Source organism: Staurois parvus, unplaced genomic scaffold (genome assembly GCF_062004578.1).
Source record: "Staurois parvus isolate SC_StPar_1 unplaced genomic scaffold, SC_StPar_1.0 ptg002689l, whole genome shotgun sequence".
Taxonomy (NCBI): domain Eukaryota; kingdom Metazoa; phylum Chordata; class Amphibia; order Anura; family Ranidae; genus Staurois; species Staurois parvus.
The window spans coordinates 91,989-116,930 of NW_028320485.1; the positions used below are offsets into that span (position 1 = coordinate 91,989).

General features: G+C 48.5%; 1 protein-coding gene across 1 annotated transcript in view; it reads left to right on the plus strand.

The window, feature by feature from the left end:
• Positions 1-24,942, plus strand: part of DNAH1 (dynein axonemal heavy chain 1) — a 109,045-nt gene that overhangs the window by 77,048 nt on the left and 7,055 nt on the right. Inside the window, exons 53-74 of the mRNA XM_089666400.1 lie at positions 1,048-1,239; positions 3,417-3,584; positions 5,244-5,435; positions 5,572-5,703; positions 5,785-5,910; positions 9,261-9,380; positions 11,817-11,966; positions 12,052-12,212; positions 14,126-14,351; positions 14,435-14,630; positions 15,896-16,047; positions 17,845-18,041; positions 19,938-20,082; positions 20,176-20,334; positions 20,488-20,619; positions 20,706-20,876; positions 21,208-21,387; positions 21,493-21,669; positions 23,645-23,812; positions 23,883-24,013; positions 24,351-24,495; positions 24,587-24,793. Of these exons, the coding sequence (XP_089522526.1) occupies positions 1,048-1,239; positions 3,417-3,584; positions 5,244-5,435; positions 5,572-5,703; positions 5,785-5,910; positions 9,261-9,380; positions 11,817-11,966; positions 12,052-12,212; positions 14,126-14,351; positions 14,435-14,630; positions 15,896-16,047; positions 17,845-18,041; positions 19,938-20,082; positions 20,176-20,334; positions 20,488-20,619; positions 20,706-20,876; positions 21,208-21,387; positions 21,493-21,669; positions 23,645-23,812; positions 23,883-24,013; positions 24,351-24,495; positions 24,587-24,793 (3,627 nt within the window). The remainder of the gene's footprint in view (positions 1-1,047; positions 1,240-3,416; positions 3,585-5,243; positions 5,436-5,571; positions 5,704-5,784; positions 5,911-9,260; positions 9,381-11,816; positions 11,967-12,051; positions 12,213-14,125; positions 14,352-14,434; positions 14,631-15,895; positions 16,048-17,844; positions 18,042-19,937; positions 20,083-20,175; positions 20,335-20,487; positions 20,620-20,705; positions 20,877-21,207; positions 21,388-21,492; positions 21,670-23,644; positions 23,813-23,882; positions 24,014-24,350; positions 24,496-24,586; positions 24,794-24,942) is intronic.

The window sequence follows — 24,942 nt, forward strand, 5'->3', positions numbered from 1 at the left end:
TGGTGGGAAGGTGGCGCTACATGCTGGGATCTTCTTGGTGGGAAGGTAGCGCTACATGCTGGGATCTTCTTGGTGGGAAGGTAGCGCTACATGCTGGGATCTTCTTGGTGGGAAGGTAGCGCTACATGCTGGGATCTTCTTGGTGGGAAGGTAGCGCTACATGCTGGGATCTTCTTGGTGGGAAGGTGGCGCTACATGCTGGGATCTTCTTGGTGGGAAGGTGGCGCTACATGCTGGGATCTTCTTGGTGGGAAGGTGGCTTTACATGCTGGGATCTTCTTGGTGGGAAGGTGGCGCTACGTGCTGGGATCTTCTTGGTGGGAAGGTGGCTTTACATGCTGGGATCTTCTTGGTGGGAAGGTGGCTTTACATGCTGGGATCTTCTTGGTGGGAAGGTGGCTTCACATGCTGGGATCTTCTTGGTGGGAAGGTGGCGCTACGTGCTGGGATCTTCTTGGTGGGAAGGTGGCGCTACGTGCTGGGATCTTCTTGGTGGGAAGGTGGCGCTACGTGCTGGGATCTTCTTGGTGGGAAGGTGGCGCTACATGCTGGAATCTTCTTGGTGGGAAGGTGGCGCTACCTGTTGGGATCTTGGTGGGAAGGTGGCGCTACATGCTGGGATCTTCTTGGTGGGAAGGTGGCGCTACGTGCTGGGATCTTGGTGGGACTTACTGCCATCGGTGAGGTTAGCAGGACTGGTGGGAGACCAGTAGGGCCAGATTGACCATGAAGCACAGTGGACTTATGCCTGTAAGGGCGTGCACCATTTTTGGCAATGCGGCATGCCACAACGCATTGTTGTCCATTACCGTGCATTGTGGTGCCCTGCAACGTGTGTTGGAACTGCATTGCCCCAGTGTGTTGGGGTGCTATTCAGAAAGAATGGCAGAAACGCACCAAAAAGGTTGTTTTGCTTTATTCCTCCATACAAGTCATGGTGAGTGTAGGTCAGACACATGTGAAAGGTATTTCAGATGCACCTCAGACATGCACAATACACCTTCCAATGAAAATCCTCCTTGCCATCTGTATATCTTTGATCCTCAGGTGAGAGCCATGCAGCGCCCCCCGTTGGGTGTGAAGCTTGTCATTGAAGCCGTCTGTATAATGAAAGGAATCAAACCGAAGAAAGTGGCCGGGGAGAAGCCCGGAACTAAAATTGATGACTACTGGGAGCCGGGGAGAGGGCTGCTGCAAGATCCGGGCAAGTTTCTGGAGATGCTTTTCAAGTATGACAAGGTGCGTGCTGTTCTGTTCTTTAATGGCTGCTTTATACGCTTCCATACCTCCTTAGACTCAGTCTGTCTGGTCTTTAGGCTTGCTTGCTGATTTGGCACCATCCACAGACAGCTTAACTCTTCAACAAGACAAAAGAAGTTGAATTCAACTCAATTTATTTTTTTATTTATTGTTGGTTGTAATTGTAGAGTTATTCCCCCTGAGGTCATCACAGAGGACAAGGGGGCGCTCTTTACATCTGGAGGAAAATTAATGTAATCTCCAAATACGGAAAGGTTTCTTCACAGTGAGAGCTGTGAGAATGTGGAATAGACTCCCTCCAGAGTTGGTTGTGGCCAGCTCAGTGGATTGCTGTAGGAAAGTCCTGGATTCTTTCTTGGATACACAGAATATAACTGGATATAACATTTATAGGGAAAGTTGATCCAGGGAATATCCGATTGCCTCTCAGGGGATGAGGAAGGAATTTTTCCCCAGGAGGAGCAAATTGGATCGTGCTTTGCTGGGTTTTTTGCCTTCCTCTGGATCAACTGTGGGTGTAGGATTATAACATTTTTTTTTTTTTTTTTTTTAATGGTTGAACTGGATGGACTTTTGTCTTTTTTCAACCAGACTAACTATGGTACTTATATATCGCCATCAATGTACTCCGCGCTTTACATATATATTGTATATTCACATCAGTCCCCGCCCCCGAGGAGCGTGCAATCTAAGGTCTCTAACTCCCACTCATACATACACATACTAGGGCCAATATAGACAGGATCCAATTAACCTACCAGCATGTCTTTGGAGTGTGGAAGGAAACCAGAGTACCCGGAGGAAACCCATGCAGGCACAGGGAGAACATGCAAACTCCAGACAGGTGGTGCCGTGGTTGGGATTCGGACCAACAACTCGAGTACTGCCAGGCGGAAGTGCTAACCATTTAGCCACTGTGCTGCCCATATACTGTATATGATATGTCCAGTGTATACTGAAACATATGACCTCATGTATACTGAAATATATGGCCTCATGTATGCTGAAACATATGACCTCATGTATACTGAAACATATGACCTCATGAATACTGAAACATATGGCCTCATGTATACTGAAACATATGGCCTCACATGTATGCTGAAACATATGACCTCATGTATGCTGAAACATATGACCTCATGTATGCTGAAACACATGACCTCATGTATGCTGAAACACATGACCTCATGTATGCTGAAACATATGACCTCATGTATTCTGAAACATATGACCTCATGTATGCTGAAACATATGACCTCATGTATGCTGAAACATATGGCCTCATGTATACTGAAACATATGACCTCATGTATGCTGAAACATATGACCTCATGTATACTGAAACATATGACCTCATGTATACTGAAACATATGACCTCATGTATACTGAAACATATGACCTCATGTATGCTGAAACATATGACCTCATGTATACTGAAACATATGACCTCGTGTATACTGAAACATATGACCTCATGTATACTGAAACATATGGCCTCACATGTACACTGAAACATATGACCTCATGTATGCTGAAACATATGGCCTCACATGTATACTGAAACATATGGCCTCATTATCCTGTGGGAAGTTGGAAAACTTTGACCTTTTCATTCTGTTGTCTGTCTCAAACCAGTTCTGACTAGTTTTTTGAACTGCTATATATACACTTGAACAGGGGCGGACTAAGAACTCATGGGCCCCCGGACAATAGGGGATCATGTGGCCCCTGTGTCCTCGCCCACACTCAAACCACACCCAAAAAAGCCTATGAAAGGTTTTTAAACTATTGCAGTACTGAGGATGTATTTCCAGTGTTGAGGTGTAAGGAGACAATGAATTTCCTAAGCCCCGTCTCTGTGAAGTATGTGGAAGAGGGAGGGTCTAACTAGAACTAAACTAACTAGCACAGAACAGGAGGGGAAGATAGAAGGAGATACCAAACTACATAAGTAAACAAGCTGTATTGGTCCTAAACCACCACTAGATGTCAGCATACATCAAAGCAATAGCAACCTGATACAGTTCAGTACAATACAGAAGAAATACATAGAGGCGGGACAGAACACACGCAAGGGATATACAGTGATTGTACAGCTTATGACAGACAGGAATTGAGAATTGTGATTGGCATCTAATCTCTCTGCTGTCAGGACAATATTCCCGATGCGGTGATCAAAGCCATCCAGCCGCACATCGACAACGAGGAGTTCCAGCCGGCCGCCATCGCCCGCGTCTCTAAGGCGTGCACCTCCATCTGCCAGTGGGTCCGGGCCATGCACAAATACCACTTTGTGGCACGAGGCGTGGAACCCAAACGAGTAAGTTCTGAAAATTTGACATAGTAATGGATTGTAATTCATATCACCCCTGGGGGGCTGGTGAGATACAAGCAGTGAGCCCCACCTTGCTCCGCCCCACCTTGCTCCGCCCCACCTTGCTCCACCCCACCTTGCTCCACCCCACCTCGCTCCAACCCACCTCCACCCCACCTTGCTCCGCCCCGCCTTGCTCCACCCCAACACCCTTAAGACCACCAATAAATCCTTACATTTTGCCGAATGGCCTGATTTCCCAGATTCCCCAAAGAAGGGGGCTTAAGGCCCCATGTACACTGCGGCTGATAAACTCACGTTTAGGAGCTGTTATGCGTTTTTTTTTCAGCAGCCCCTGAACTCTCCCTAATGTTCTCCTGTGTCCATGTACACATCTTCGTTTACAGGCAGTTGAGTTTACAGTCATTTTTTTGAACACAGAAAACTTGCGTTTAGCAGTCGATTTTATCAGCGTTTGAAACGCTAAACGCGGCAAATCGCATTTCTGAGTGTTTGCATTTGAAATTTTTTTTAACTCTTCCAGTTCCCAATGCTGTCCAGAGCCTTTTTTCATCGTGAAAAATGAATGCAAAGTGTTTTCAAGGTGCTCAGATGGACAAAACACTGAACACAGGATGTTCCTACCAAGCTTGTCATACATTGTAATGACCAATTCACACCTCAGACCTCTCCCAGCCTTGGAAACAAAAGATATGTTAATGTCCATTTACACCTCAGACCTCTCCCAGCCTTGGAAACAAAAGATATGTTAATGACCATTCACACCTCAGACCTCTCCCACCCTTGGAAACAAAAGATATGTTAATGTCCATTTACACCTCAGACCTCTCCCAGCCTTGGAAACAAAAGATATGTTAATGACCAATTCACACCTCAGACCTCTCCCACCCTGGGAAACAAAAGATATGTTAATGTACATTTACACCTCAGACCTCTCCCAGCCTTGGAAACAAAAGATATGTTAATGAACGTTCACACCTCAGACCTCTCCCACCCTTGGAAACAAAATATATGTTAATGACCAATTCACACCGCAGACCTCTCCCACCCTTGGAAACAAAAAATTTGTTAATGACCAATCACACCTCAGACCTCTCCCACCCTTGGAAACAAAAGATATGTTAATGACCATTCACACCACAAATTCCTCATGAAGACCCCCTGCCAGCTGGCCATAATGACTCCCCCCACCAGACACCTTTCCCACCCTTGGAAACAAAAGAAATGTTAATGAGCAACTCACAGCTAAGCTAATCTCCACACATACTGCTGTCTCTGCTTCTACTCTCTGTATTTCTCTGAAATAGTTAATAATTTGCCACTTTTGAGTGCATTCTGGGCATTTGGTAGGTTCTCTTGTGCTTATCTTTAAAAAACGCTTCTAAATGCAAACGCACATAAACACGTTATGCAAACGCGGCTAAGCAGATTTTTTTTTAACCTGCGTTTTCCAGCAGTCAGTTTCTATCGTTCAGAAGTGTCCCGTGTACATGGGGCCTAAATGTTCCGGATTCTACCAAAATGTGATTGAAGAGTTCCTAGAACGACTTATCCTTTAGTCAGTGGATTAGTTGATTGGTCCTCCTGATATCAGAACGTTTCAATACACGGCTGCCTCAGCAGATTTTGTTGTATTTTCTGCAGCAAGCACTACGGGAAGCTCAGGAGGATTTGGAGGAGACTCAGAAGATTCTGGACGAGGCGAAAGCTCGGCTGAGCGAAGTAGAAGAGGGAATCGCAACCCTACAAGCCAAATACCGCGACTGCGTGTCCAAGAAAGAAGAGCTGGAGCAGAAGTGTGAGCAGTGCGAGCAGAAGCTGGGCCGTGCCGACAAGGTGACCAGAGCCAAATGCCTCACCTTCACCTCGGTTTCCATATTCACCCGATTATCCACATCTTCTGCTGGATAACCCTCACCCCATTTATTACCCCCCCCCCATTCTTTATACTCACTCTCATTCTGTACCCTAGCTGATCACCGGACTGGCCGACGAGAGGCAGCGCTGGCAGGAAACGGTGCTGAACCTGGAGAACCTTCTAGTCAACGTCACTGGAGACCTTCTGCTTTGTGCCGGCTTCTTGGCCTATCTTGGACCTTTCACGGTAGGAGAATGCTGCGAGTTCCCTCTATTAGATTGCTTTACTAGAGCAGATCTTGATGATATGGATCCTTATTCCCCACAGGGCCAGTATCGGATGGCTCTGTTTGAACAGTGGACAAAGAAGCTGAAGGAACTGGAGGTACCTTGTACCCAGGAGCCATCCCTGATAGGAACCCTGGGAGACCCTGTGAAGATCCGTTCCTGGCAGGTAAGTTATTGCAGAGACTAAAGTAAGATTTTGTTTTTCGTTACGTCTATTAAAGTTGTTTGCGGTACAAGCCAAGGAAGTGATCAAACCTCTGCAGGGTATTAATATTTGCTTTTATTAAACAGAAAGGCAGCGCAAACAACTGCATGGAAAACCATTCATAGCATGCAAAGCATACAAAATATGCATACAGTATACATTGGCATGGATAATGAGTACACTCAGTGGTTCCTCCTGCTGATGGAATTTTCCCATGGCTCCCTGCTTCTCGGAGTCCAGAACAACTGCTTTCTCCTCTGTCTCCAGAACAACTGCTTTCTCCTCTGTCTCCAGAACAACTGCTTTCTCCTCTGTCTCCAGAGCACATGGCTTCTTCAAAATCCTTTCCCTTCCCCTCACTTTCTGCTACCTCATTTTCTGTAAAGAACTTCACAAACTAGTCCAACGGGTTCATTAGCACAGCCTTTCTCAACCAGGGTGCCCAGGCGCCCCGGGTTGCCTTGAGGTTTCTTCAGGGGTACCTTGGCAAAATGTCAAAAATTGCCCAAAACATGTATACAAGCCAGCGGGTGGAACAAGTTACACAAAGTCACAGGTTTTTATTGTTCACCATTACGACCTTCTAGCTGCTGCCGTCCTGACAACCAATGACATCATCAGTTGATAAGGAGGATGTCAGCTGCCTGCGCAGCATCCTGGTTTAACCCTCCCCTGTCCCTCTCCATCAGTGGTGGGGTCACATTAGCTCAGTGGTGGAGAAAAACTGATGGAGGAGAGAAACATTGGAGTACTAGTCAGTAGCAGTGTGCAAAAGTGTATTTGCTGTGGAAGAATAAATCCTCTCCAATGTTGGGTGTCCTACATGTGTGGATGTTGCTGCGTTATAAAAAACTATTAGAATAGTTTTTCACATTTTAGAATGGGGCGCCTCAGGACTGTCCATAATTTTAAAGGGTGCCTTGACTGAAAAAAGGTTGAGAAACACTGCATTGGCATATCCGTGGGGGAGGCCTAGCTTCCGAAAACCACACATGTAACTAAAATGTTCCTCCATATTAGTGTTATAAAAATAACTACAAATAGCCATAGCAACACAGATATTAATGAAAGCGAAAATGTAAACCACGCTAAATGTGGAGAAAGAAAATGAGTAAGCAGAAAATACCAAAGAGGACATCCTCTCCAGTAAACGGTTAAATAATAATGCGCTCAAAACATCTGATGCCAAATAAACAATGAGATATATATGTATCGCAAATAAATAAAAATAATATAAAATTATCCAGAAAATCAAAAAAATGTATCATTAAAGTGCAAAAATGATAAAACCTAAAAGTCGAGTGAAGAAAACATAAACAAAAATGTCCCAGGGTAAGAACTATAGAGCAGTCCCCTGGGAACGTGAACAGTCCAAAACCATCCAAAATCTTCTTCTGATCACCAGTGACACCCAACACCACCGTGGAAGCAAGATGCAGGCTTACCAGATACACGGACCCCCTTATTCTTTGGTAAATAGGCCAAAAGAGGAATCCTGTAGGCCAATCCAGACACTGATATCTCAGACCGCTCCTCAGATGGATGGCGAATATAGGTTGTGCATTTAAGGTTCAATGGAAACAAAAAATACTTGTCTCATAGTGCAGATAGTATACAACACCATTTAATAGGTAAGAGCCGCACTTACAAGCATAAATATCATAAAATGTTTCAGTATAGTCACCAAACAGCATCAAAAATTCAAACGTTTGGTAAAATCGTACAGGAAAGGCTCTTTCCGACGCGTTTCGTCATATCAGATGTCTCCCGGGGCTGATATTGCTGAGCAAATATTATTATTATTATTTATTAACCAGGTCCTGCAGTTCACAGCACAGTTTATGTGTGGGTGTATAGGTCACCTGACGAGCTGCCGCCAATCCAGGCCTTGTTTACCGAGCACATTGTTGCTACATAGTTAGTCTGGCTGAAAAAAGACAAAAGTCCATCCAGTTCAACCAGTAAAAAAATAAAAGTTATAATCCTCCACCCACAGTGGATCCAGAGGAAGGCAAAAAAACCAGCAAAACGCGATCCAATCTGCTCCTGCAGGGGAAACACTCCTTCCTGATCCCCCCGAGAGGCAATCGGATATTCCCTGGATCACCTTCCCCTATAAATGTTATATCCAGTTATATTCTTCCCAAAGACACCAATGATGGGGCACAATTCCTTTCAATGACACCAAATATGGGGCACAGTTCCTCCCCTGATACTAATGATGGGGCATAATTCCTCCCACTGGCACCAACAATGGCTCACTATTCTCACCACTGACACCAACAATGGCTCACTATTCTCACCACTGACACCAATAATGGGACACTATTCCTCCCACTGACACCAATAATGGGACACTATTCCTCCCACTGACACCAATGATGGGGCACTATTCCTCCCACTGACACCAATGATGGGGCACTATTCCTCCCACTGACACCAATGATGGGGCACTATTCCTCCCACTGACACCAATGATGGGGCACTATTCCTCCCACTGACACCAATGATGGGGCACTATTCCTCCCACTGATACCAATGATGGGGCACTATTCCTCCCACTGACACCAATGATGGGGCACTATTCCTCCCACTGACACCAACGATTGGGGCACAACTCCTGCCAATGACTCCAACAATGGGGCAAAACTCCTCCCAGTGACACCAACCATGGAGCACTATTCCTCCACTGACACCAATGATGGGGCACTATTCCTCCACTGACACCAATGATGGGGCACTATTCCTCCACTGACGCCAATGATGGGGCACTATTCCTCCCACTGACACCAATGATGGGGCACTATTCCTCCCACTGACACCAATGATGGGGCACTATTCCTCCACTGACACCTATGATAGGGCACTATTCCTCCCACTGACACCAATGATGGGGCACTATTCCTCCCACTGATACCAATGATAGGGCACTATTCCTCCCACTGACACCAATGATGGGGCACTATTCCTCCCACTGATACCAATGATGGGGCACTATTCCTCCCACTGACACCAATGATGGGGCACTATTCCTCCCACTGACACCAATGATGGGGCACTATTCCTCCCACTGATACCAATGATGGGACACTATTCATCCCACTGACACCAAGTAAGGGGAAGTGTTGACTCCCACTGACACAAGGACAGTTTATATAATATCTGAAGGTGTGTATGACTAGTAATTCAGGTGATGTGGACATGTGGGATGAACCCCTTTGTGTAACAATAAGGGTGGTCCTGTGGTGGTGAAAAGATAAGATGTCCCTCCTGGTATCTGCACACGTCATACTAATCCCCCTCTTCCTCAGATCGCAGGTCTTCCGAATGACACGCTGTCGGTGGAGAACGGTGTCATATGCCAGTATTCACAGCGCTGGTCTCATTTCATCGACCCTCAAGGACAGGCCAACCGCTGGATCAAAAACCTGGTGAGCTAACGAAACACGTGATGTTTAGAGAAATGTACTCACCGGCCACTGTATCAGGTCCACCTCGCTAGTCCCGGGTGGGACCCCCTTTGGCCTTCATTCTTGGTGGCAGAGATCCAACAAGGTGTTGGGAACGTTCCTCAGAGATTTTGCTCCGTATTGACATGATGGTGTCACGCACTTGCTGCAGATTTGTTGGCTGCACATCCATGATGGGAATCTCCCGTTCCACCACATCCCAAAGGTGCTCCATTGGATGGAGATCTGGTGACTGTGGAGGCCATTGGAGTCCAGTGACCTCATTGTCATGTCCAAGAAACCAGTGTGAGATGACCTGACCTGGTACTATCTTCTTTAGGTTAGTTATTTTATCTGCTGTTAGAACAGAGCCTTGGGGGCAAACTGCACATGCTCAGTTTGGTGTGTATTGCTAGAGTTTTTTTTCTTGGGAGAGTGCATGTGATCAGCACAGGGCCAATCAGCACTGTCCAGACAGAGGTCAAGGGTTATGAAGCCCCATAGGACAGTCAGAAGAGAATGAAAACTCCTCCTAAAAGATTAACCAGTGTTTAGCCAGACACTGATAGATGTCGCAAGACTGCTATATACTGCTGATGAGAAAAGGTATTTAGCAGTTATATTTACTAAAATAATTGCATTTCCATGTTGTGTGTACTGTGGGAGAGCGGATATAGTGAATGCGGGGTCTGGGGAGAGCGGATATAGTGAATGCGGGGTCCGGGGAGAGAGGATATAGGGAATGCGGGGTCCGTGGAGAGCGGATATAGTGAATGCGGGGTCCGGGGAGAGCGGATATAGTGAATGCGGGGTCCGGGGAGAGCGGATATAGTGAATGCGGGGTCCGGGGAGAGCGGATATAGTGAATGCGGGGTCCGGGGAGAGCGGATATAGTGAATGCGGGGTCCGGGGAGAGCGGATATAGTGAATGCGGGGTCCGGGGAGGGCGGATATAGTGAATGCTGGGTCCGGGGAGAGCGGATATAGTGAATGCGGGGTCCGGGGAGAGCGGATATAGTGAATGCTGGGTCCGGGGAGAGTGGATATAGTGAATGCGGGGTCCGGGGAGAGCGGATATAGTGAATGCGGGGTCCGGGGAGAGCGGATATAGTGAATGCGGGTCCGGGGAGAGCGGATATAGTGAATGCGGGGTCCGGGGAGAGCGGATATAGTGAATGCGGGGTCCGGGGAGAGCGGATATAGTGAATGCGGGGTCCGGGGAGAGCGGATATAGTGCATGCTGGGTCCGGGGAGAGCGGATATAGTGAATGCGGGGTCCGGGGAGAGCGGATACAGTGAATGCGGGGTCCGGGGAGAGCGGATATAGTGAATGCGGGGTCCGGGGAGAGCGGATATAGTGCATGCTGGGTCCGGGGAGAGCGGATATAGTGAATGCGGGGTCCGGGGAGAGCGGATACAGTGAATGCGGGGTCCGGGGAGAGAGGATACAGCGAATGCGGGGTCCGGGGAGAGCGGATATAGCGAACGCGGGGTCCGGGGAGAGCGGATATAGTGAACGCGGGGTCCGGGGAGAGCGGATATAGTGAACGCGGGGTCCGGGGAGAGCGGATATAGTGAACGCGGGGTCCGGGGAGAGCGGATATAGTGAACGCGGGGTCCGGGGAGAGCGGATATAGTGAACGCGGGGTCCGGGGAGAGCGGATATAGTGAACGCGGGGTCCGGGGAGAGCGGATATAGTGAAAGCGGGGTCCGGGGAGAGCGGATATAGTGAACGCGGGGTCCGGGGAGAGCGGATACAGTGAACGCGGGGTCCGGGGAGAGCGGATACAGTGAACGCGGGGTCTGGGGAGAGCGGATACAGTGAACGCGGGGTCCGGGGAGAGCGGATATAGTGAACGCGGGGTCTGGGGAGAGCGGATACAGTGAATGCGGGGTCCGGGGAGAGAGGATACAGTGAACGCGGGGTCTGGGGAGAGCGGATACAGTGAACGCGGGGTCCGGGGAGAGCGGATATAGTGAACGCGGGGTCTGGGGAGAGCGGATACAGTGAATGCGGGGTCCGGGGAGAGAGGATATAGTGAATGCGGGGTCCGGGGTTTAGTAACACTTTAAATCCACATAGAAATTCACAGGCAGCTGTCACTGATTTGGCTTTGTTTATCAACAAAACCATGTGATCTCGATGCTAGAGTTAGTACGGTAATCGCAGGTTGGAATACAAAGCCAAAGTGAGGAAAGTAAATGTCACCGCAGGTAAAATTGAGGTTAATTCTGACAACATTTCAGAAAATTGGTTGCAATTTCAGTTTCGGTGATGTACGCCAAGCCTAGTTTCTGTATATGGCATGTCCATTGGGAATTGATTTTGAACATGCAGTATATTGATACATGTGGTTGTGGAGTTCTCATGTCTACATGGGACACAATCAACACTTTGTCTTCTGTGTCTCTCCCAGGAGAAAGATAACGGCCTGGATGTGGTAAAGCTCAGCGACCGCGACTTCCTGCGCAGTTTAGAAAACGCGATCCGCTTCGGAAAGCCGTTCATGTTGGAGAATGTTGGGGAAGAGCTGGACCCGGCCCTGGAACCCGTATTACTCAAACAGGTAGGAGAAGAACTTGAGTGTTCCTGGTGGTGGCATCTTCCGGGGTCTCTGCTCCTCACTGACGTGTGTCCTTACATTGCTACAGACATACAAGCAGCAGGGGAGCACCGTCCTACGTCTGGGGGACGCCGTCATCCCATATCACGAAGACTTCAGGATGTATATAACCACCAAACTGCCGAATCCCCATTATCCACCCGAGATCTGCACCAAGGTCACCCTCATCAACTTCACATTGTCCCCCAGGTAGGAGAATCCTGACTGACCGCAGCTACACTTTTCTATATATTATCAATGTCACATCCTAAGAAAGAACTAATTATACCAGAAGGTGGTTATATGTGGAAGAACTGCTAATCACATTCACAAATGTAAAGGTCCTCCTACCGATACGAGGCTGGAAGTGGGGCTTTCTTGTCCCCAATTTATCTTACAAGGTGGATGCAGCATCTGCCCCCCACCCGCTCTAAGTGACTGCTGATCGCTGAGTTCTCACAGCCGCTCTGAGCAGAGAGCGGTGACTGTCAGTCACCGCTGTCTGCTGTGCCCCCCCCCCCCCCCAGCACTTATTGGAGCACTGGGCTGTGTAGGGGAGGGAGTGACTGGCTCAGGCTTTCAGCAGATCGCCAGGTGCCGCTCCAGACTGGGGAGGATCCCAACTTTAAAGTCGGGATCTTTCCCCAGCCTGGACCTGTTGAGTGATGGCAGCCGACGGCAGACTTCAGTCCGCTGTCAGCTGAAAACGGGTTACAAGCAGGGTCGTATTTACCACACGGCAAACAAGGCACTTGCCTAGGGCGGCATTTTTCAGGGGGGCAGCACCCCCCCCCCCCACCACCACCACAAGAAGGGATGAAAGAAGGGACACGTGCACCATGGGAACCAGGTGGGATCAGAGAGAGGCTGCGGGCTGCTTGATGGTGTATGTAGAGCCTGACTCTCGTTCACGGGGATGTCCGGAGCTCTGAAGATGAGTGTCTCTCTATCGCCTGGGGAAAGGGGGGGGGGTAGTGAAAGGCTCTCCCGACGAGTGTGGGGCAGGGGTGTTGTTGGTCAAGGGCAGGCTGTCTCCGTAGGAGGGGGAAGGGGGGGTTGTGTTGGTCGGTGTCTGTGGGGGCAGACAATTTTTGTGTTGCCTAGGGCAGCACAAAACCTAAATACACCACTGTCTCCCATATTGGCCCTCAATGCCCCTCAACCTTTCACAGTGCCCCTAGGCCCACCACTGGTCACAGGAGTGCAGAATGAACTGCACTCCTGTGATCTGCAGAACAAACTGCACTCCTGTGATCTGCAGAACAAACTGCACTCCTGTGATCTGCAGAACAAACTGCACTCCTGTGATCTGCAGAACAAACTGCACTCCTGTGATCTGCAGAACAAACTGCACTCCTGTGATCTGCAGAACAAACTGCACTCCTGTGATCTGCAGAACAAACTGCACTCCTGTGATCTGCAGAAGTAAGGCCAAAAGAGCTTTGGCTGTACTTCCCCTTTAACATATAGCTCCCAGGCACACAGCCCCCCCCCCCCCCCCCCCCATCATAGAGTCCCCATTCACACAGTCCACTCTTCCCATTAGAACCTTACCTTTTGGCTCCAGTAGCATGGCAGAGTGTGGAAGGTGGAGGAGATCCAGAAGAGGCGGACTTTCGTCTTCTTCTGCATGCCGTCTAACCTAGATCAGAGTCATGCATTGCCGTGGTACAGGTGAGACCGCCCCCATCACCATAGCAATGCATGATGCTGTGCGTAATGGTTCTACAGCATTATTGGTTGGTATGGTGCTGGCGGCTGGCCTGTTCGCATCATGGCAAGTCATGATCCGGGGTGGACTGGGTAACCCACCATGCTTGCTATACACTTGAGGAATCCAGACATCATCCTAGTTGAGAAACACTTGGCTACAGAATGCCTCCTATTCCCCCATTTCTGTCCCTCACACAAATACACTGATTTCTTATCCAGAAAAGCTTGCTACCTTGACTTCCAGGATCCTGTCCACACACCGTGCATAGGGATTGAGGAAGCAATGAGCTGTGGCTTCCATTGAGAACCATTTTCTGGGGCTATGAGTGTATTTTTGACTTGCCATGAGTGATCAAATACAGATTAGCAGCCATCCTCTCTTGATTCCCCTCCTATTATTGCCCCCTCAGTGGTCTGGAGGATCAGCTCCTTGGACAGGTAGTGGCGGAAGAGCGACCTGATTTAGAAGAAGCAAAGAACCAGCTAATCTTGTCCAACGCTAAAATGCGGCAAGAGTTGAAGGAAATTGAGGATCAAATCCTGACCCGTCTCAGCTCCTCCCAGGGAAACCCCGTGGACGATGTGGATCTCATCAAAGTACTGGAGGCCTCCAAAGTAAAAGCGGCTGAGATCAAGGTGAGCAGTGGACCGACAATTCTCTGTTGTGGCTTCTGATCTGCTCCCAGGGCCAACTGTGACCTAACTTCCCCTTTCTACAGGCAAAAGTGCAGGTGGCTGAACAGACCGAGAAGGACATAGACAGCACGCGGCACCAGTATGTCCCGGTGGCTGTCAGGACGCAGATCTTGTTCTTCTGTGTCTCGGATTTGTCCAACGTGGATCCGATGTACCAGTATTCACTGGAGTGGTTTCTGGGCATCTTCACCGCTGCCATTGCTAACTCCGAGAGAGCAGGTAAAGCTACATTTTTACAGCATACCTAATTATGTCAGACCTGACCATCTTATTCGTTCCAGCGCTGCAAATTTCTGTGTGGTGATCTCTCTAGTTTCTATTATCAATCTACGTGAATTCCATTGATGTTTGTAAAACCACCCCTGATGAAATCCTATTCAAAATACATGGGGGGACCCTCATGGACCATTCTTCCCTGCAACTGGTCTTGGGTCAGCATTTTGTTACTCTTCTACATCTTTCCTTGGCTGTGAAGGTTTCCAGGTCCTGGTATAGCTAGTTGTAGCATTTAGTCACAATCAATGCTTGAAGACCATTCTTGTTCTGTATTGTTGAAGACGTTTCATAGCTTCTCCAAGTAGATTTTTCAACAGGATATGTATTGGTGGAGGTCTAGACAGGTAAATCTTAGTATAAAGATCCAACTTTTAGAGGCAACTGAGGGAGACTGGAGGGCACAATGTGGGACAGGAGGCTGGAGGATCTGCAACAAGCTAGGGGGAACTGTGGGAGGCTGTTGGGCACTGTAAGGACTGAGGGATTTTAGGGGGCCTAGGGGCACTGTGAGAGGTTGAGGGGCATTGAGAGCCAATATGGGAGCCAGTGGTGTATTTAGGTTTTGTGCTGCCCTAGGCAACACAAAAACTGTCTCCCCCCATGGACACCGACCAACACCCCCTTCCCCCTCCCATGGAGAGAGCCTGACATTGACCAACAGCACCCCTGCCCACCACCTGGGAGAGCCTTCCACTACCCACCCCCACACCCCAGCGATAGGGAGAAAGACACTCATCTTTACAGCTCCGGACATCCCCGGGAATGAGAGTCAAGTTCTACATACACCACCAAGTAGCCCATAGCCTCTCTTGGATCCCACCTGGTTCCCATCTTGCGTGTGTTCCTTCTTTCATCCCTTCTTCTGGGGGGAGGTGCTGCCCCCCTAAAAAATGTCACCCTAGGCAAGTGGCTTGTTTGCCTTGTGGTAAATACGCCCCTAATGGGAGCAGGGAGGCAATGTGAGAAGTTAGGTGATCTGCAGCTAGCTGGAGGCCTGGGAGGAGGGAGGCTGAGAACCACTGCTCTAAGCAGTATAGTGAGAACATGTAAGGGACCCTCTGCAACCCCACATTGACCTTTTCTAATGCTGGAAACCTCTGCAATTGCCAGCAGAGTGCTGAGCTCTCATTATTTTAGATCATAGAACTGGGATTGTATGAAAGAGAAAGTACAGTGCTCTAACCTTGTCCTGTGATTGGCTGTTTCAGAAACGGTGGAGAAGCGTATCGAAAACATAAACACGTATTTCACCTTCAGCCTGTACAGCAATGTGTGCCGTAGTCTGTTCGAGAAGCACAAACTCATGTTCTCCTTCCTGCTGTGTGTGCGAATCCTCATGGACAAGGGGCTCATTCACATGGTGAGATGCCATATTCCGGTTCCATCTATATACACTGTCTATATACATTAGGGGCAGTTAGAAGGAATCTTCCAGTTTGTACCGTATATAAATGTTCCCTCGACACAGTTAACCACCCGCTCCTCCTCAGAGAACTCCACTCCATTTACCTTTGAGACTTTTTTTTTCTTTCATTCTCCTTCATTGTCACCTACAACTCTCTCCTGCTCTCCTCTTCATCTTTCTCCTGTTCTCTGTCTACTCCTCCTCCTCCCTTGGTCAGTTGATAAGTTCTCATGGCTTCCAATACCATCTCTGTGGTGAGGACACCCAAATCTCTCTCTTCACTCCTCTCACCTCACCCCTTCAATGCCTCATCATGTCCTATAATTAAAGGTTTCTAAAAATTAGTTTTGTAGAACCCCTTTTCCCTTCCCCTTCCATTTTCTTTGAAGTCTCCACCATAACACAACTATCAGTTCCTCCCGTCATACCTGGGTGTTAGGTGTAATCCTGGACTTTGTCACTTCTTCACCAATGACACAACCAGGTTAGTAATTCACTGCCTGGTCATCTCTTGCCTCGAATACTGCAACTGCCTACTTGTTGGCCTACCTCTACACAGACTATTCCCCTTCAGTCTGCTGATGGACATATCCACCTTGCCAACTGCTCAGTGTCTACCACACCTCCCTGCCAATCCTTCCATTTCTTCCACCCCTCTGCCACTCCTTCCACTGGCTTCCGCTCAGTGTCCTCCACCCCTTTCTGCCAACCCCTCCATTGGGCTCCGCTCAGTGTCCTCTACCTCTCTCTGCCAAATTCTCTATTGGCCTCTGCTTGGTATCCACCACCCCTCTCTGCCAGTCCTTCCATTGGCCTCAGCTCAATGTCCTCCACCCCTCTCTGACGATTTCTCTATTGGCCTCTGCTCAGTATCCACCACCCCTCTCTGCCAATCCCTCCATTGGCCTTCGCTCAGTGTCCTCCACCCCTCTCTGCCAATCTCTTCACTGGCCTCAGCTCAATGTCCTCCACCCTTCTCTGCCTACCCCTCTACTGACCTCCACTGAGTGTCCTCCACCCCTCTCTGGTGATTTCTCTATTGGCCTTCGCTCAGTGTCCTCCACCTCTCTCTGCCAATCTCTTCACTGGCCTCAGCTCAATGTCCTCCACCCCTCTCTGACGATTTCTCTATTGATCTCCGCTCAGTGTCCTCCACCCCTCTCTAGCAATCCCTCTGCTGGCCTCTGCTCAATGTCCCCCAAAAGCCATCCACAACTCTGCCCCAAGCTACAATATATCACCAATCTCATCTCAAAGTATCACCCAAACCATCCTTTCAACTCATCCCAAGACCTCCTGCTCTCCCTCACTTCCTTCCACACTTGGTTCCAGGACTTCTCCAGAGCCTCTCCCATCCTCTGGAATTCCCTACCCCAATCTGTCTATCGCCTACCCTGTCCACCTTTAGGTGATCCCTGAAAACCCATCTCTTCAGGGATGCCTATGCCACTTCCACCTAATAAATTAACTTTAACTTTCTCCATCAACTCATCCCTCCACAGTTATTACCTTTTGTATCACTTGCCCCTCCCTTTTAGATAGTAAGCTCCTATGATAAGGCTCTACTAATCCTCTTGTATTGAATTGTATTGAAAACTGTGCTGTCTTCTTTTGTAATGTAAAGTGCTGTATAAACTGTTGGCGCTATAGAAATCATGTATATTACTCATGTAATAATAAAACCCAACAGGGGAGGTTCGCAGTGGGAACTTGTTTAACTCTTTAGTTCATTGCCCCCGCTATGTTCTGCAGGATGAATGGCGTTTCTTGCTGTCGGGGGGTACAGCGCCCAATCTGGCTGAGAATCCATGTTCAGAGTGGCTGACCGAGCGAGCCTGGAGGGACATCCAAGCGCTGAATTTACTAAGCAACTTCAGCAACATCAAAGAGCAAATCACCCAATACGGCGAGGAGTACCGGAGGATCTGCGACAGCCCCGAGCCACACCGGTGAGTCCTAGGAGGGAGGAGTTATGCAAATATCAAAATACCTTTAGAAGATGCCAGTCTGAAGCAGTGCAAGTTCTTATGGGAAACGTAGGAGTTTTCCAGGCTTTACCAATCTTCTGCTCAGTATCAGTATGGACAATAGACCGAAATTGAGCCTTGAAAATGTAAGTTGGTCTGACACACAGAAGGGCGAACTTTGGGGGAATCTCGTGTCCCTGAGGCGTAATAAAAAGGAGGAGGATATTGGTCCAGTATTGCAGGGCCACCGGGCAGGTTCACCAGGTATGATAAAAGGTTCCCAGTTGTCCAACATCCTCGAATAACAAGGAGAATAACCATGTACATAAAGGGAAATTCGAATTGGTACCAGATATCATTGTGCAATTCATTTCTACAGGCAACACATTGCGGCAACTGGATTTCACGGTTTCCCAAATTTGGTTCCATTCTTAATCATCTATAGATGTCCCCAAGTCAGTAGTCCATTGTGAATGCTGGAAGCTGGGCAGATATTGTACAGTATGGTGTGTGTGGCCAACTTTAGCTGCCAGATATAGATTGGACAAACTACTCATCCAAGTTGTGTGCCTTCCCCAGTCAGGCTGGATTTGCATGCAGACCATCCTAGGTAATGCTAAGCCTCCATGACTGAAAGAACTGAAATCCAATGAATGAAAGAGGTGGACCAGGGACAGTCAGACTGTGGAGGAAAGACTAGATGATGCTGGATGTCCTCCAGCCAGGAAATGAGGTGGAGCTCCATCTGACTGGCTGCAGTTTCTAAAGCACATTGTGAGAAGCTCACAGTGTGCAGTGACATCATAGGAAGCCATTTCAGTCCAGGCTGGTACACCTGTGCAAGACTGAAGGGGAGGAGCCGATACACCTGTGCAAGACTGAAGGGGAGGAGCCGGTACACCTGTGCAAGACTGAAGGGGAGGAGCCGGTACACCTGTGCAAGACTGAAGGGGAGGAGCCGGTACACCTGTGCAAGACTGAAGGGGAGGAGCCGGTACACCTGTGCAAGACTGAAGGGGAGGAGCCGGTACACCTGTGCAAGACTGAAGGGGAGGAGCCGGTACACCTGTGCAAGACTGAAGGGGAGGAGAGAGGACAGATTTAATTTGTGTCATTTAGAGCAAAGAAGACATATTTGTTGGTAAATCTATAAGACGATTGGGCAGATATTGTACAGTATGGTGTGTGTGGCCAACTTTAGCTGCCAGATATAGATTGGGCAAACTATTCATCCATGTTGTGTGTGTTGGGTTGTATAACGTGTTGTGTTCCTCATTTCCACCCGCTCCACCTCTGCCACCCCCCTCTGCCTCTCCCTCCACTGGCTCCCGATTGCCCAACGCATCAAATTTAAACTCCTAACCCTGACCTACAAAGCCAATCACAACACTGCCCCTGACTACCTCACCAACCTGATCCCCAAGTACCGCCCTACCCGTACCCTTCGCTCCTCACAGGACCTCCTTCTATCCTGCTCCCTGGTCTCCTCCTCCCATGCACGACTACAGGACTTCTCCAGGTCCTCCCCCATCCTCTGGAACTCACTGCCCCAATCCATCAGACTGTCGCCTTCCCTCTTCACATTCAGGCGCTCCCTCAAAACCCATCTCTTCAGGGAAGCCTACCCCACCCTCACCTAACGGCCATTCTCCCTCTTTCCTCCCACCCCTCATTCCCCTCAGCCACTTCCTACTGTACCATTACCCCCTCCCTCCTAGATTGTAAGCTCGAAAGAGTAGGGCCCTCTTACCCCTCGTATGTTGTTTGTTGTTGTTGTACTGTGCCATGTATTGTCCCCCCCTCTATTGTACAGCGCTGAGCAAACCCTTTGGCGCTATATAAACTCGTAGTAATAATAATAATAATAATAATTTCCAGAGCGGGTCTCCCGGGTGGTTTGGAGCAGTCTCTGGACGCCTTCCAGAAAATGCTGATTTTGCGCTGTCTGCGAGGAGACAAAGTGACCAATGCCATGCAGGACTATGTGTGTCACCAGCTGGGACAGAGGTTCATAGAGCCGCAGGTACAGTAGACCGCTCACCTTCCAGATGTCCAGTACTGATTGTTGCGCAGAGGTGGAATATTTAAGTTCGCATTCATCCTTCTCCTCAATTAGACGGCTGACCTGGGCGCAGTATTCCGCGATTCCTCTCCTGTAACGTCACTCATCTTCATCCTTTCTCCCGGTACCGACCCGGCTGCTGATCTCTACAAGTTTGCAGAAGAAATGAGGTTCTCTAAGAAACTTAGTGCCATATCTTTGGGTCAGGGACAGGTAAGTACCTCTTCCACTGCTCAGCCAGCTTCACACCTATTTCCCCCTGGATCTTCATCATACCAAATCAGATCATCCATATAGTCAACTATTTCCAGATATATTGTACTTTTTGAAGTAAAAGAGTTCCCAGGATTGTCTTCCTTCCTGCAGGGTCCTCGGGCAGAGGCCATGATGAGGAACGCCATGGAGAGAGGGAAATGGGTATTCTTCCAGAACTGCCACCTCGCCCCCAGCTGGATGCCCTCCCTGGAGAGGCTAATAGAGAGTATTGACCCTGATAAAGTAAGTTTTTCATTTTTTGCAGTCCAATTCTACTCCAACCATTGTGCAGGTTTGTGAGTGATAATACAACGGTCTCTGTTCTGCAGGTCCATCGGGATTTCCGTCTCTGGCTGACCAGTATGCCCAGTAACCAGTTCCCAGTATCCATATTACAGAACGGCTCTAAGCTGACCATTGAGCCTCCACGTGGGGTGAAAGCCAATCTCTTGCGGACTTACCTGAGCCTGACCGATGCAGAACTAAGTGACTGCAAGAAGGTAAGTACTCACCCTCCTACAAGGTCTTCAGCCCATCTTTATGTCCCTCCCTCCCTCCCTTCCAATTAAGATATCTCACCAATAGAATTACTGAGAAATAGAAGAAACCATTGAGGAGCCTAACATTCCAGCACCGCCAAACGCTAAAGTGGGCTTCCCTAGGATGAAGAACAACTCAAACAAGATCTTCACCTGCCAGATCCATAGCTTACTGTAAAAATCTAAATTCCGAGAACTTTCTTAATCTGAATCTCCAATTCTCTACTAGAATCATCAACCTCCTAGTGTACCACCTCCTGTCTTCTACTGACCATGCTTCTACCCCCAACAGGCTCTGGAACACAAGGCCTTGCTGCTATCTCTTTGTCTGTTCCATGGCAGCACTCTAGAAAGACGGAAGTTTGGTCCGCTGGGATTCAATATCCCTTATGAATTCACAGATGGAGATCTTAGGATCTGTATCTCTCAGCTGCGGATGTTTCTGGAGGAGTACACTGACATTCCATACAAGGTGAGGAGGAAAGGGATGGCCTTTTATGTGACATCTTATCTGTCCAGATATCATAGATCAGCCTCATGCAGCAATGCGAGGAGGTAATTGTATGTTTTGTGGCAGGTTCTGCGTTACACGGCTGGTGAGATTAATTATGGAGGTCGCGTCACCGACGACTGGGACAGACGATGCCTCCTTAGTATCCTGCAGGACTTTTACCAGCCGCCGGTGCTAGAAGATGGTTACAAGTTCTCAGAGTCAGGAGTTTACCATCAGATCAACCCGACCTACGACCTGAACGTGAGCAGTTTTTTGTATCTTATCCTCTATAACAGGGTTTCTCAAGCAGGGTGCCGCGAAGAGTGTCCAGGGGTGCCGCAGCAAAAGGGATAAAAGAACTGTCCCAACTAACATTAAGCATTTTTTGCATGCGCAGTTCCGCAGCCAGCTCGTAGCCATATTTTTTATGGGTAGCCGCTGTCCATAACAGACATTTTCAGAGCGTGTACATCGGTTTACAAGCTGTCCGTAAATTTATGGATGGTTGGCAATCCTGTTCAGTACCAGTTGACTGCTTTGTCCAAAATGTGCTCCTCGTCCTCTAAACAATGGCCCCGTCCCTTTCGGTATAGGAAAAGTGTGGCATCTTGGCCTGTAGAATTTTTCCTCCAATGTTGGACCATTAAATTTAGCCATGTAAATTGCATGACGGACACCTATGTAGACTTCATGACAGAAGACATGGGATTATGTAACTAGAACAGGGAGGTTCTACAGCTTTCATACCTCCCATTCTGTTCTTGGGCAGTCAACATCTGCCTTGACACATTCCATGGGGACTGGATGAAGATGTCTGAGTTACAGGACATTCTTCCCACTGACCACCAATGTAAGGGACATTCTTCCCACTGACCACCAATGTAAGGGACATTCTTCCCACTGACCCCCAATGTAAGGGACATTCTTCCCACTGATCACCAATGTAAGGGACATTCTTCCCACTGATCCCCAATGTAAGGGACATTCTTCCCACTGATCACCAATGTAAGGGACATTCTTCCCACTGACCACCAATGTAAGGGACATTCTTCCCACTGACCCCCAATGTAAGGGACATTCTTCCCACTGACCACCAATGTAAGGGACATTTTTCCCTCTGACCACCAATGTAAGAGACATTCTTCCCACTGACCCCCAATGTAAGGGACATTCTTCTCACTGACCACCAATGTAAGGGACATTCTTCCCACTGATTACCAATGTAAGGGACATTCTTCCCACTGACCCCCAATGTAAGGGACATTCTTCCCACTGACCCCCAATGTAAGGGACATTCTTCCCACTGACCACCAATGTGAGGGACATTCTTCCCACTGACCACCAATGTGAGGGACATTCTTCCGACTGACCCCCAATGTAATGAGCATTCTTCCCACTGACTCCCAATGTAAGGGACATTTCTTCCCACTGACCCCCTAATGTAAGGGACATTCTTCCCACTGACCACCAATGTAAGGGACATTCTTCCCACTGACCACCAATGTGAGGGACATTCTTCCCACTGACCCCCAATGTAATGAGCATTCTTCCCACTGACTCCCAATGTAAGGGACATTTCTTCCCACTGACCCCCAATGTAAAGGGGTATTCTTCCCACTGATCTCCAAAGTAAGGGACATTCTTCCCACTGACCCCCAATGTAAGGGACATTCTTCCCACTGACCCCCAATGTAAGGGACATTCTTCCCACTGACCACCAATGTGAGGGACATTCTTCTCACTGACCCCCAATGTAAGGGACATTCTTCTCACTGACCCCCAATGTAAGGGACATTCTCACTGACCCCCAATGTAAGGGACATTCTTCTCACTGACCCCCAATGTAAGGGACATTCTTCCCACCGACCCCCAATGTAAGGGACATTCTTTTCACCGAACCCCAATGTAAGGGACATTCTTCTCACCGACCCCCAATGTAAGGGACATTCTTCCCACTGACCCCCAATGTAAGGGACATTTTTCCCACTGACCCCCAATGTAAGGGACATTCTTCTCACTGAATGTAACACTAATGTATCAGGAATTGTAGAGATGGTAATGTTTAGCAGGGGTTTCCCGAGCCCAGAAAGTTATTTCAAGGGTTCCTCTGAGTTGAAAAGCCAGAGAAAGGCTGCTTTAAGCTGTAGCTTCAGGTGTCTGGCCTGTGATTGGTGGATCATCTCTAGTTTACATAGGACACACTGTTTTAATCCTTTTTGCCATGCATTTGTTTTAGGGTTATCTGCAGTACATTCGCTCTCTTCCACTCAACGATCTGACAGAGCTGTTTGGTCTCCATGAAAACGCCAACATCACATTCGCACAAAACGAAAGCTTCGCCCTTCTGGGGTCTCTTGTGACGCTGCAGCCACGGACGCAGAGTGCAGGGGGGAGTCGTGATGAGGTGAGTAGGGTTTCTGTATCCAGACACAGCTGTCTTGTTTGAACTGTCACCGACGAGTCATTTCCTTCAGATGGTGGAAGAAATCGCTGAGGGGATCCTGAAGAAGGTTCCATCGCTCATCCCTGTGCAGGAAGTGATGGAAAAATACCCCGTGATGTACCAGGAGTCCATGAACACCGTGTTGGTGCAGGAGGTCATACGGTATGGAGCATGGGAGACCATTTGAGGTCTAGGAGTTATGACCATAGGTCGTGGAGTAGCATATGGATCTGGCACTTGTATATCACTGGGGTCCTGGGTTCAATCCCTTCAAGCAAACCAGAATGTGATATGGAGGGGCGTATTTGTGTTGGATTCCTATTGCTTTCCAGAGACCAAAAACCTACTAATTGCGGTGTGGTTGGACATTAGAGTGTAAGCTCCTCTGGTGCAGACTGATGTGACCATCTCACTGTTCTCCATATAGCCCTGCAGTACAAGTCAGAGCTAAATAGAAGAATAAAGGAAATCAATCTCTTAATATTTATTATTCCTCCAGGTATAACCGTCTCCTTGGCGTCCTCTCCCAGACTCTGAGTGACCTGCTGAAGGCCATGAAAGGTCAGGTCGTCATGTCATCCCAGCTGGAGCTCATGGCCAACAGTCTTTATAACAATTCAGTGCCAGAACTCTGGCGGGCAAAGGTCAGAATCCAGACGGGGCTCCATCACCCTCCTACAGCATTTCATGATCCTCTGTTGCTCAGATCTTTGAATATATGTTGCTTTCATCCAGGCGTATCCATCACTGAAGCCATTGTCCTCCTGGGTGGTTGACCTTCTCGAGAGAATCAAGTTCCTTCAGAAATGGATCACAGACGGAATCCCGGCTGTCTTCTGGATCAGTGGCTTGTTCTTCCCTCAGGCTTTCCTAACCGGAACCTTACAGAACTTTGCCAGGAAACACGTCATCTCCATCGATACAATCTCCTTCGAATTTAGGGTAAGACATTTTTCTGCGTCAGAACTCTGGTCTGCACAAAAACGGTTTCTTATACGCTCTGGAAATAATGGAACTCTGCCTGGTGTTATTAGGGTGAAAGAATTGCCTCACTCTTCGTAAAGCACCCCTGAACCCTGCACTCAGTACGT